The sequence below is a fragment of the Martes martes genome, assembly GCF_963455335.1.
Source record: "Martes martes genome assembly, chromosome: 4".
NCBI lineage: Eukaryota > Metazoa > Chordata > Mammalia > Carnivora > Mustelidae > Martes > Martes martes.
Genome location: NC_137891.1, coordinates 98,769,329 through 98,782,399, shown reverse-complemented (window position 1 = coordinate 98,782,399; position 13,071 = coordinate 98,769,329). Strand labels below are relative to the sequence as shown.

The window sequence follows — 13,071 nt, the reverse complement described above, 5'->3', positions numbered from 1 at the left end:
AAGGTTTCCCTCATTGATTTGCTGCAAGGCCTTTTTCCCCTCCTTTCCACTATAGCCGCCGTCAACTGTGCCATCTTCCTTTCAGACCAGCCTGCGCACTCCAGAGCTGACATGGGAGCGCGTGCGCTCTCAGGTGGACCATGTCATCTGGCCAGATGGCAAACGTGTTGTCCTCCTGGCAGAGGTACACACACGGGAGGGCAATGTCGTTAGATCCATGGCGGAGGAGGGGAATTGGGGAGAAAGCGTTGGGCCCAGCTTTTCCTGAACTCCATCTTTGGATAGAGATCTAGTTCTTAAACTTTCTGGTCCCTAAAATAGAACCACTCAAAAAAAGATCTACCTTTTACCAAGTAATACACTATTTCCTGACTCCCGTGGCTGCTTCAGCATGTCATACTCACACGGGCTTACGGGAAATAAGATAAAATCTAGAGGCCTGATGTGGAACTGTAATTCTTTCTGTACCGACTGAGTCCTGTCCTGCTCTGCTTCACTTGTATGACACTGGAATCAGACGGAGGGGGAGCACAGGTCACCCGGGTCTCTCTTACCTTTTCAGGGTCGTCTTCTCAACCTGAGCTGCTCCACAGTTCCCACCTTTGTTCTGTCCATCACAGCTACAACACAGGTATGTGGCCAAATGCCTGCCTCTCCTGCCCTGATTAGTGGAACCAGACCTGGGTCAGAGTTCAATGAGAGTGTGCCGTGCTGTGTTCTTTTCAACCTGTTTCAGGCTACAAGGGGCCAAGACTGGCTTTCTCAAGCGTAGAAAAGAGTCCTCAGGCAGAGTCAGTGTCTGTGCCCCTTTGAGTTGGCTATGTTAGTTGAGAAGGTAGGGTTCCAGCCTAGTTGTATTTAGTCTGTTCTTTTATTAGGAACTAAACAAAAACAGCAGCAAATCCTCTTATGGTGTGTGGTGGTGTTTACTGCAGGCCAAGTCCTGGGTACTATCATCATGATAGATCACTGTGGTACTTACCCCAAGACCCTGTTATATTGAGTTTTATTTTTAGGTTCCTGTCTAAGAAGTGTTTTTGTGTCTTCTGACCCTCTTTTCCCAACTTAGGCTTTGGCACTGATAGAGCTGTATAATGCACCTGAGGGACGATACAAACAAGATGTATACCTGCTTCCTAAGAAAATGGGTGAGTGAGAAACAGTAGGAGCCTCTACCGATCCCCAGACTTTTGCATGGTTTGGTAAAATGAAAGTATTGGATTTAGAGTCAGAGTTCTAATCTGCATCCTAGCATTTCATGGTTTCTGGGCCTCAGGACCAATTCTAATCTCCTCAGTATCTTTATCAATAATGTGAGAGTAATAGTTACATACGTTGTAGGATTGTAGTAAGAATTAGAGCTAATGAGTAAAAGTGCTTAGCATAGTGGTTTAAGGTAGATGCTCTTATTCTTAGTAGCCATATGGAGTTCAGTAAACTTCCCACCACCAGTGACTACAGCCTGTGACCAAGATGAGAGAAACAGAAACAAATCTAGGTTTTATCATCCATCCTCTGTAAATACGAACCTCCTGATAATCTGGGGGACAGCTCCGTTGTGTTCATGTGGCATACTACATCATTTCTGGTTCTTTGCCCTTCTGGAATAGTGGCACCCACCTCCCATCTATAACTGGTCAGCCCCTCACCCCTTCTTTAAAGCTGAAAGACTTCTCACTCTCATCTCCTCCAACCAGCTTATCTCAGATTTTTTTTTCTTTAATTCGTATTCATAAAAGTAAAGCCTGTGAAGTTTTATCTATGGAAAAGTAATCAGTTTGCACCAGCTGCCTTAGAAATCAGTGATCCTAAGATTTGGGCCTTTATGGATATTATTCTAAAGAAATCGTAATGATACAAAGCACTTTTGAGCTATTGGTATCTACTTTGTTTCATAGTTTGAATGTAATTCAGTTAAGGAAGTTGCTACAGGAAGGTGAGAGTCATATGTAGCATGTTAGCCACTGGGGTAAAGCCAAAAGCTTTGCCAGAGAAGGATGGGGAGGTACAAGTCTACCCCATTTTGTCACCCTAGCAAATGGCCTTCCAAATGCATTCTGGATATACAGAGAGAAGTACCCTGCCAGAAAGGCAACTTTGAGGGTTCTTTAAGCAAATATTTTGAGTTACAGGTGCTTTCACAGTGATTTTATTCCTTGTCCTCCTCAAAAAGCTTCAGATGAAAATAGGGGGAGGGTGTGCCCTAAGAGGCAGATTGAAACGGAGTGAGCTCCCCTGCCACTGTGTTCTTCCTAGATGAGTATGTTGCCAGCTTGCACCTGCCATCATTTGATGCCCACCTGACAGAGCTGACAGATGACCAAGCAAAATATCTGGGACTCAACAAAAATGGGCCATTCAAACCCAATTATTACAGGTAACTTGGGGGAAAACAAGTGAGATGCTCTTTTACCCAATATTAAACAAAGCATGTTAGCCAGCATTCTTAAATAAAGTGGTGTTCCTGATTTTGAAGAGTACCAGAACTCTGCTCCAGACTAACAAGGTAGCAGAGAAATTGTATATCTAGTAGTAGATGTAAGGGGTGAGGGTTTTCTAGAATTTTGAAGCAGGAAGCTTGGTCTCATCCCCAGAGATTCTAATACAGTTGGTCTGGCATGGGGCCCAGACTTATTTTGTAAAAGCTCCCTAGATTAATGTATAGTCAGGGTTAAAAACCACTGGCTTATATTATCAGGGAGCAGGAAATGAAATCAGAGATGGCATTGCCAGAAACCCCATGGAAGCAGCGGGAAGAATGATCCATGAGGAATGGCTGTAGGGATCCCGCCAGGGCCGGGAGGGACCCTGGGGAGAATCCTCTGTTTCTTATTTTTCTCTTGGATCTCTCATGTGGAAGACCCAAGTGCTAACCAAGCAGTCTCTTCCTTTACAGATACTAATGGACCATATTACCAAGGACCAGTCCACGTGTACCACACAACTCTAAAAGAAATATTTTTTAAGATAACGTTTATTTTCTTCTTATTCCTTTCCTGTTGATTTTTTTTTTTTTCTGTAATTTCATTTTCATTTTCTTCATCTCATTGTCCAAGTTCTGCAGACCACACAGGAACTTGCTTCATGGCTCTTTAGATGAAACTGAGGTTCAAGGTTCCTCACCCTAGTCACTAAAGAAGGATTTTACTCTCCCAGCCCAGAAAGGTGATTCTTTCCCATTTCTGGGGACTTTAGTCTTAATTGGGTACCTTATTAACAGGAAATGCTAAGGTACCTTCTTTGTTGAACAATCTGCAATGTCTAAATTGCCTTAAAAGAGCCCATTTCTTAGCTGCTGAAATCAGTGCTCTTTCACTTTGTCAGAGAAGCAGGGATGGATGGCACCCACTAGCCAGGTAGGTTAGGTGTTAGGTGGCGCATGCTCATTTCTTCAGGTGTTCCAAGCCCTGTTTCCTGTGTGCAGGCGGTGTGTCTGGTTCAGAGATGTGTACTGTTAAGATCCAGTTGGTCCACTTGGATTTAGTACAACCCTTCCTCCACTCCCACCAGACCTTCTCATTTTTCAAGTTTTTAACCAGACTGCACTCTATTAAGTTTAATTTTGTCCCCTAGCATTGATTTCTGTTGTACAAAAAAAAAAAAAAAAGAGAGAAAGAAAGAAAGAAAAAGGTAAGAAAAATGCTTAGTGTTAACACTGAGGAACTGCTTGGGTGATTAGTCATTCCCAGTTTCTCTTTTGAACCTTCGGAGCTGAGAGTGCAGAGTTGAGTCTGGAGAAATGCTGGCCTCAAACTCTGATAAGTCTCTCTGTTTCTAGCCCATAGTTTATAGCTTCGATGAACTGGGGCCATAATGGCAAATTCTGTCAGCTCTGCCCCATACAGCTTGTGCTGAAGGCGAATTTCTTGAGCCATTACTCAGTCTAAAACACTGAGCTCTATCTTTAGGATTTATCCTTTAAGAGCAAATTTCTGGTCAGCTGTGCTTCTGCAACCTAAAATATTTAAAGGGAGGTAGATGTGGATGGGAGGGAAAGGATAAATTGGGCCAGAGTGAGGGAAATATAGTTCCATATAACTGGTCTGGGACTTTAGGCCCCATGTATAACGTTAGTTTTACAGAAGTGGTACCTCTTTTAATTGACACATGTCACAAAAAGTTTATGAACCAAGATCTTAAAGGGCAGTTTGTGCACAGAGAAGGTAATCAGTGCATCCTGGCTCATGCTCGGAAAGAATCCCTAGAAAGGCCCTCAAAGATTGGAGAGGTATGTATTCCCATGCCATGCACCCTGCTTACCGGCATTTCTGCATGGTCCGATGAGCTTTATGCTCACGAGCTTTAAGTATATAATTATCCAGGATTCTAAATCTTCAACTTGTTCTAGCTGGTGATCCTTCAAAGTTGGGTCAGGCATTAGTGCTAGGTACTAGCAATGTTCATTTCTCTTTTGCTGTTGATCAGAGAGACAGACATAAAAACATAAGAAAGGAAAGCTTTCACTCTGCGTCCTTCTAGCAGAGTCTTGCCAAAACATTTTTCCTTTTCCTCTCCTGGTTCTCCCCTACCTAGCCCCTTCCCACTTCTTTTCAGTGTGACCATGCTTTCTTCTCTGTAGATGCTAAGGGTTCAAGCCCTTTTTCCAAGGGCATTGAACCAGCCAATCAGAACACCCCATCCTGGAGGGGCGGTAACCTGGCCAACAGTGGTATCCATGACATCAGCTCTGCTGGAGGCAAGGGGCCCAGGTCCCGCTGCCCTCTGGCTTGCCCCCTGCTCCCAATCTATTACTGTGTCCATAGGAATAATAGGTAAGGGCTCCATCTCTGTCAAGCCATGTAACAAAGGGCACTGTGGGAAAATGTCTGGCATCAGAGGGAGCGTGTGGAGAGCAACTCGGGAAGAACAAGTTTATTTTGTATTGAATGATTTTTAATGAATGCAATATTAATCCTTGCAGATGAGCAATAATCATTAAAGTCAATTAAAATGATAAGACCTTATTGGGATTCTGTGTCATTCTTGCCTGAACAGCAGAACGTCATTAGAACTTGTTTTCTAGAGTGGGATGAGTCAGAGGTCAGTCAGCAGCCTCTAACAGAGATGTGCTGAGGACCTAGTACGGAGAGGAACAGGCTGGATGCAGAGTTTTTCAGGAGTACCTTAAGTTGTGTGTGCCTGTTCTGTGCCAAAGCACTTGCACTCAAAATTCCTTCAAGAAACAAATCTGCAAGGAACCTGGCTGGCTCAGTAGGTGGAGTGTGCAGCTCTTGGTCTTGGGGTTGGGAGTTTGAGCCTTGTGTTGGGTGTGGAGATTACTTAAAAATAAAATCTAAAAAAGAAAAAAAATCTGAAATTTCAGGGCCCCTCACTTGCATAGTCCCCCTTCAAGAGCCCATACCTAATTCTTTTCCTTAAAGAATGTCTCCAGGGTGCCTGGATGGCTCAGTCAGTTAAGCGGCTGACTCTTGGTTTCAGCTCAGGTCATGATCTCAGGGTCATGAGATCAAGCCCCACGTTGGGTTTTGTGCTTACTATGGAGTCTTCTTGAGACTCTCTCCCTCTCCCTCTGCCACTCCCCACTGCTCGCTTGCTTGCTCTCAAATAAATAAATCTTAAAAAAAAAAAAAAAAAAGAATGTCTCCAAAATTAGGAAAGCTTTAGCCCCTCCCACAACTGTATCCAACTCTGGAGTTGTCTCCTGTCTTCTGATGTAACAATGTATCTATTAATAATACTCAAAAGTAATGCCTTTTCTGTTTTGTTAAATTGGTCCCAGACAATGTTGATGATTTCTGTGCAGACTGGTAAAATGAGTGTTTTTAATGCTGGGAGGCTTTATCCATGCACATAAATCCAAATTTAAGATAAACTTCATATTGCCTAATTAGAGATTTAAACTTTAACTGTCTTGGGAGTCTCTTTGATAACTTTTAAGATTATAAAAAGTTAAAAAAAAAAAGCTTATAAAAAGTTGCCTATTATGGTGGGAAAATATCACATGTGTGTGCATACACAAACATTCCCTAGCTCTGTCAACTAAATGAGCCTTGCAGCAGTCTCTTTCTCCCGATACAAGGCACAAATCTAGCATCTGGATTTAGGCATTACATTCTCCACTTAAAGGAGCCAGGACTTTTTGGAGAAAGGGCTGATTCCATGGCTGGGCAGGAAAAGTACAAGATGAGCCAGAAAGAAAGAAAGTAGTTAAAAAGTGATGGGGGCATGTCAAAAGGACACAGAAGCCAGCTTTAAAGGAATTTACGCAGGGCAAATCTGAGACAATCTGACATCAAAATAAGGGCTTATAAATCATTAAATAAAATTGGAAACTATAAGTTTATGCTGATATGAATGAATGGTTAAATAAGGAATTGGATATGTACATAGTTTCAAAGTACCTTCCTATAAAATAGTATAAGGGGGAAAGGAATAGTTTTAAAGTGGAGAAGCTGGCAGACCACCTTAATTGAACAAAATAAAAATCAGTAATGGGGGTCGCCTGGGTGGCTCAGTGGGTTAAAGCCTCTGCCTTCATCTCAGGTCATGATCTCAGGGTCCTTTGATCTAGCCGCATCGGGCTCTCTGCTCAGCAGGGAGCCTGCTTCTCCCTTTCTCTGTCTGCATCTCTGTCTACTTGTGATCTCTCTGTCAAATAAATAAATAAAATCTTTAAAAAAAAATCAGTAATGGGAGGATTCTCACCTTCCATTTCAATCCTCCACCCCTGGAATGCATTGAAAAGGACACAGCATCCCTCTGTGATATTTCTGCCAAAGATGTAAAACCCGAATGTAATCATGAGGAAGCATCAGACAAATCCAAATTGTTTTACAAAATTACTGGCCTGTAGTCAGGCTTCCAAAGTGCCAAGGTCACCAAAATCAAAGAATGACCAAAAACTGCAGAGACTAATAAAACAACTAAATAAACTGAACTGGATCATTTTTACTGTAAACATTATTGGGACAACTGTTGAAACCTGAAAGGAGGACAAGGACTAGGTGGTGGGAACTTCGGTTGATTTTGTGATGTTATCGACTGAACTGTTGTCTATAGAGTGTCCTTGCTTGGAGGAAATGACTCAAATATTAAGGGGTGATGTGTCATCAGGTCAGTGACTCATTCCCAGATAGGCTAGGAAAAGATTTTATTTGTAATGTACTTGCTACTATTTTGTAAGTTTTATTGCAAAGTTAAAGAATTTTAATGAAAAAAAAAAAAAGAATTTTAATGAGAGTTCAAAGACACCTTCCCCCCCAAAAAATCAGACTTTAATTTCATCAATTGAGAAAAGTTTTTTAAATCTCTTGGCTCTATTTAGGAACATCTCAGACCAGATGATAAAGTTTAAGACTCCTGGGTTAGCAAAGGAAAAGAAATCAACAAAGAAACAGTATTTTACCTCTCTACACAAAACTGTATTTCACTGACAAATCCCAGTGAAAGTAATACACAGACCCGGATAGTTAAACAAAAGTGTGGACATCCCTGTGTGGGCTCAGCATGGTATAACCGCTCCAGAGTGCTCCCTGGACAGTCTTAGCTGCCACATAACTTTGAATGAGGAAAAATTTCAGAGAAATGTGTGAGTTTTCAAAGAACATAGAACAAGAATTGACATCAGTACTTAACCTGCTAACTGCGTGCAAAACTCTGGGTTAGAGCAGGGGTCAGTAAGTGAGCCAAATCTGGCCCACTGCCTATATTAGTACAGCTCAGAAGCTAAAGAATGGTTTTCACATTTTTAAATGTCTTTTTAAACCGTGACTGCTATTTTGTGACACATGAAAATGACATGAAATTCAAATTTCAGTGTCCATGAATGAAGTTTTATACACAGGCACACTTACTTATGTAATGTCTATGACTCCTTTCACGATGGCAGACAGTTAAGTAGGTGCACCAAAGAGCTCACAAAGTGCAAAGTATTTACTGGCCTTTTAGGGAAAGAGTTGCTGACCGCAGGCATAAAGGTGGTGTGGTAGGTACAAAGGGAAAGATGTGTTGAAAGGCATTGCATTTGCATTCTATTAGGTAAGAAGAGGGAGTCTGAGAGCAGAAGCTAAGAGAATGAAAGCATTGGAAAGTAAAGGATATTGAACAGAGTATTCTAGTCCGCTAGCAGATCCACAATCCATCTGCATCCTGGCCAGGATTCCCTCTGGTACTAGGAAATCTCAGCAAACTGATAAAGCAACTTAAAAATTAACTTGGGGAAGATAATTTGTGATTCCAGTCTGGAATGTGTGAGTGAGTAATCAATTTAGACTTAGTAATCAGTTTTAAATTGCAATCATTTCTCTCTATATGGTATTGGAAACTATATATATACTATAGGAACTTTTTTTTTAAGATTTTACTTATCTATTTATTGGACAGAGAGAGAGATCACAAGTACTATAGGAAATTTTAGTAGTATTTTGTTTGAGTTTAGCCAGATAATTAAAGTACTCTGAAAAGGAAATCGAATATATTAAATACAAAAATGCAATAGGAAATGTTTAAAGGAGTTTGTTTATAAATTGGATATTCAAATTTCCCCTAATTAAAAGAATTAACATTTGCTAGCTTTATAAATATAAGATCTAGAAACTGAACTTTAAAAAGCTGATGTAATGTTTTTATTACTTCAGTAAATAGAATATTAATTTTTTTGACTGAAGTGATGTCTTCTCTGCCCATACAGCAGCCCTTGAAGACATTTAAGAAATGTCCTCTAAAAAGAATTTTTCTTCTGAACTGTGGGACAGAGGATGAGTCTCTGATGGGGCTTTTCCCTCTCCTCCGGCCCTCCTGTGGTGTGGTTCTCCACTGCAACCACCAGAGGGCGAGTTTTCTCACATTGTCTGGCTATTACACATTGTCTCTGGCCAAGGAAAGATAATGAGCTGTAGCTCGGAGATCCCTTCTCTGCAACCCCTGTGTTTTGAGGTTGAGAGTATTTCAGATTTTTAGGAAATACACAAATACACAGTATATCATGTAATACCTACTGAGGCTGTGAGGCAGCATTCCATAATCAAATGTGCTATTTCTTCAATTAAATTTTAATATGCACAGAATAAGGGATAAAGAGTATCAGTAGCCTCTCATCAGTTCAGATCAGGTTTCGCTGCCACATTGATTTGTGCCAAACTTCAGGGAAAAACTGTCTTAAGATTTATCTGGCAGAGAGAGAGAGAGCGTGCATGAGCACAGGAACAGGGGAAACGGCAAGCAGAGGGAGAAGCAGGCTCCTCGCTGAGCAGGGAGCCTGACGGCGGGGCTCGATCCTTGGGATCATGACCTGAGCTGAACCAAGGCAGATACTTAACCGACTGAGCCACCCAGGCGTCCCAGGGAAAAACTTTTTGATTTTTAGAATTTGTTTAAATTTTGGACTTGTGGATAATGGTCTGTGGCTCTGGAATATTAAGAGGAACACACAGTGTTTGCAGTAACTGGTTTCATGCTAAAGGCTTTCCGCAATTAGCATACTGGATCTTCACAATAACCCCATAAGACAGGTACTACTATTCTCCCCATTGTACAAATGGGGAAATTGAGACAGGGAGGTGAAATAACTTGCCCAAGTATACACAAATCCCAAGCTGGTGGAGCTGGAAGTAACCCAGACAGTCTGTCTCCAGGGTCCAGGTGTAACAAACACAAGCCAATACGGCTTGTAGGAAAGAGGCTCATACCAGGTTTCTAGTATGAGTCACATATGGGCCTGGTTAAAAATATAGATTCCCAATCCTGTCCCAGACCCACTGAAACAAACTTAGGGCCAGGAGGAAATCAAGCATCTCGAGTCTTAGGGTAGTTGATAGGTAGACCTAGGATTTAACCTTCATGCTTTCTGGCTCCCTGAGGCCTTTCTTCTGAGTCACCTTGAAGCTCCTCAAGGGTACTTGGAGGCAGTTTCCCTGTGGTTCTCATTTCTTAAAAAAGATCCTTTCAGCAGAAGAAATGGCATGGCCATGAAGCCCCACGCCGCAGACGCCATGACTTTGCGGACGTTTCCTGAATAGCAAGCCAGTCACCTAGGGAACCTGCTGCCTCTGGGGACACAGAATACTTGCTTCCCAGAGCCAGAGCCAAACTGGGTCAAAGTCACCCACTCCTGGGGCCACACAGATCCCCTGATGACCCACTGGGCCCTTGTGCTCTGCATTGGGTTGTCAATCACAAAAGTTCACACACATACTCTACCCACCCCACTGTTTCCTTGCACAAACACCAAATGAAAGGGGCATTCTCTTCAATGATTCCCTTGCTTTTGTATTTCTATCTGGGCAAAATGCTTCTGAAGGGCCACTTAGAGGAGTCTTCCCGTCAAGGAAAGTGTGACAAGGAGCTTGAACTGGACAAATACGGGCTTGCAACTCTCCTGAGGGTCAACTGAGCACAGCCTTCCCTGAGGGGCACTAGCTCTTATAGCTTGCTTTCAGGCAAATCTGTCAACAGAAGGGATAGCTGTGCGTGAATATTCTTCCAAGCAAAGATGGCTTTGTGTCACATCTAATGGTAAGATGAAGAAAGGTATTCTCTTTCTCTGTCATACATACAATGGGGAACAACCATTTGTGTGGCTTTTTCCTATCTCTGCTGTGGGCTTACTAATGTGTGTGCTTTGGCTGTTGGATAGTGTTCTGTGTGTCTGTTAGCTCTGATTGGTTTATTGTTTTAAGTCCTCTCTTTTCTTGCTTACCTTCTGTCTGGTTCTATCCATTATCGTGAGTGCGGTATTGAAGTCTCCAACTATTATTGTATAACTATCCATTTCTCCCTTCAATTCTATCGGTGTTTGCTTCATATATTTTGATGGTCTTCATTAGATGCCATACATGTTTATAATTATTAGAGCTTTGTGCTGTTTTGAGCCTAATCTTACTACATAAATCCTCCTTTGGGGTGCCTGAATGGCTTTGTCAGTTAAGCGACTGACTCTTGGTTTCAGCTCAGGTCGTGATCTCAGGGTCATGATCTCAGGGTGGTAAGACAGAGCCCTGTGTCGGGCTCTGCATTCAGCATGGAGTCTGCTTAAGATTCTCTCTTCCTCTCCCTCTGCCTCTACCCTCATGCTCACACTTGTGCACACTCTCTCAAATAAATAAATAAATCTTTATAAATAAATGAATAAGTAAATAAATAAATAAAATCAATTGATATTAATTTGGCCACCTCTGCTCTCTCCTGGTGACTATTGCTTGGAATATCTTTTTCTATCCTCCCCTTTCCACTTGATAGTGCCTTTGGATCTCAAGTGAGTCTTACAGATAGTATAGAGTTAGGTTGTGTGTTTGCCCATTCTGCCAATCTTTGTCTTTTAACAATTCAAGTTAAATTTATTACACTTAATTACTTATCAAGAGGACTTCCCCTGGCATAGTGCTATTTGTATTCCATATGTCCTGTAACTTTTTTGTCTCTCATTTCCTGCCTTACTGTCTTCTTTTGTGTTTAGTTTATTTTTTGTAGTGAGTTGTTTAAAGTCCTTTCCCATTTCCTTTTGTGTATATTATACAGTTTATTTTCTTTGTGGTTCCCATGGGATTACATTTAAGATTCTAAATTTATAATGCTCTCGTTTGAATTTATACCTTCAGTAACATACAAAAACTCTGCTCCTTTATAGCTCTGTCCTTACCCCTTTTGATTGCTGATGTAACAAAATATCGTCTTTATACATTGTGTGCCCCAAAACAAACGAATAATTCTTTTAAATTCACTATTCTCCTAAATTATATAAAAAACAAAGTGTGGAGTCACAAACCGAAGATACAGTAATACTAGTTTTCACACTAACAATCTTTTTCTTTAAACGTATCAGTCTCATGCAGAAAACTAAAGGTACAGTTACAAGCCATTGGGGGATGGGTAGTTGCTAGGGTGGCTAACAGCTGAAATTGATCAAAGTGAAGGTAATTTACTCTCCAGGTCTTCCCTGCAGAGCCTTCAGCAAACTTCAGAGTTCCAAAACAGTTACATCAGACACATTCTGACACTACAATTGTCCACTAAATGGGGAGACAGATTTCCTCGTGCTTCTTACTCTGCCTTCTTCCTAGAATCCTTCCCCTTCTCCAGGTCAAGCTGTCAGGTAAGACCACCGCCCTAGCCAACAGCTTTGACCGTAACCTCGTGAGAGACCTTGACAAAGACGCTCTGCTTGTCCAAACTGCAATCAGCCTCCTCTGAGCCCTTTCCTTGATGAGGCCTTAACCTTGGCTTCCTGTCCTTTCCGGGCCTGCATAGCCCAAGTATAACAAGAATTCTACTAAGTAAGTTTAGCAAGAATCTTCTCACCCTTGGTATCTGATCATATTCTTCCTTCTCCACCCTTGATATCTGATCACCCTGGCCCGCCTTCAGCAAGAATCCTGTTAGTTTAGCAAGAATCACCCTACCCTTGGTGTCTCCTCTTAGTAATATCTTTTTTTTTCATCCACTAACCCCCTCATTCCACTTGTTGGCTACAAGTTCCCAGCAGTCTTTGTTGGATTTGGAGTTGAGCCCAAGCTTTCTCACCTAGGGATAGTCTGGACGCCTATTCCAAGAGTCTGGACTGAAGTCTTCCTTACCACGTTAACAGGTGCTAGAACAATTTATGCTTTAACATCCTGAGCTCGAGGCACTCAGCAAAGCCACCCCCAGATTGCTGACCCACAGAAACGATGAGATAATAACTATTTGTTATTTTGATCCTTAAATGTGAGGGTAGCTTGTTACGCAGAACTAGAAACTAAGGCACGGTGTGTCCTGGGGACGGTGACTTGCTGCTCAAACTCTCCTTTCGGGGCTGGGGCTTTCATAATTCCACTGCCCGAAGTGTTGGCTGCTTAGCAGTTGCAGTTTCCAGAAGTCCTTCTTCAGTGAAGAGAGCTCCCTTAGCTTAAAGATATACCCCAGGCAGTCTGGCAGCTGAGGATTCATCCATGCAGGAATATAAAAGCCTGACTCCTTGGCCTCCAATGCGGGCTCTCCAGGGCCTTGAAGGGTCCACCGAGATCTCTATGGCAACCGTGTCACAGTTCAACTTCTCCCTCCCCCAGTCCTGGTGCTCTCATCTGCTTAAGGGGGTTTTTACCAGGGTCGGTCTCCAACACACCTCCCAGATGCAGA

The 13,071-nt window shown here is 42.1% G+C and overlaps 1 protein-coding gene across 3 annotated transcripts in view; it reads left to right on the top strand.

The window, feature by feature from the left end:
• Positions 1–7,167, top strand: part of AHCYL1 (adenosylhomocysteinase like 1) — a gene marked incomplete at its 3' end in the record, with an annotated part of 41,230 nt that extends 34,063 nt beyond the window's left edge. For 2 of the 3 annotated variants that reach the window (XM_080799965.1, XM_080799967.1), the window contains exons 13-17: positions 86–184; positions 563–631; positions 1,070–1,148; positions 2,257–2,377; positions 2,897–7,167. In XM_080799965.1, coding sequence (XP_080656091.1) covers positions 86–184; positions 563–631; positions 1,070–1,148; positions 2,257–2,377; positions 2,897–2,903 — 375 coding nt within the window. Of the gene's footprint in view, positions 1–85; positions 185–562; positions 632–1,069; positions 1,149–2,256; positions 2,382–2,896 lie in introns of those variants that run through there. The other variant, XM_080799966.1, reaches the window with a different exon arrangement.
• Positions 7,168–13,071: the final 5,904 nt, after the last annotated feature.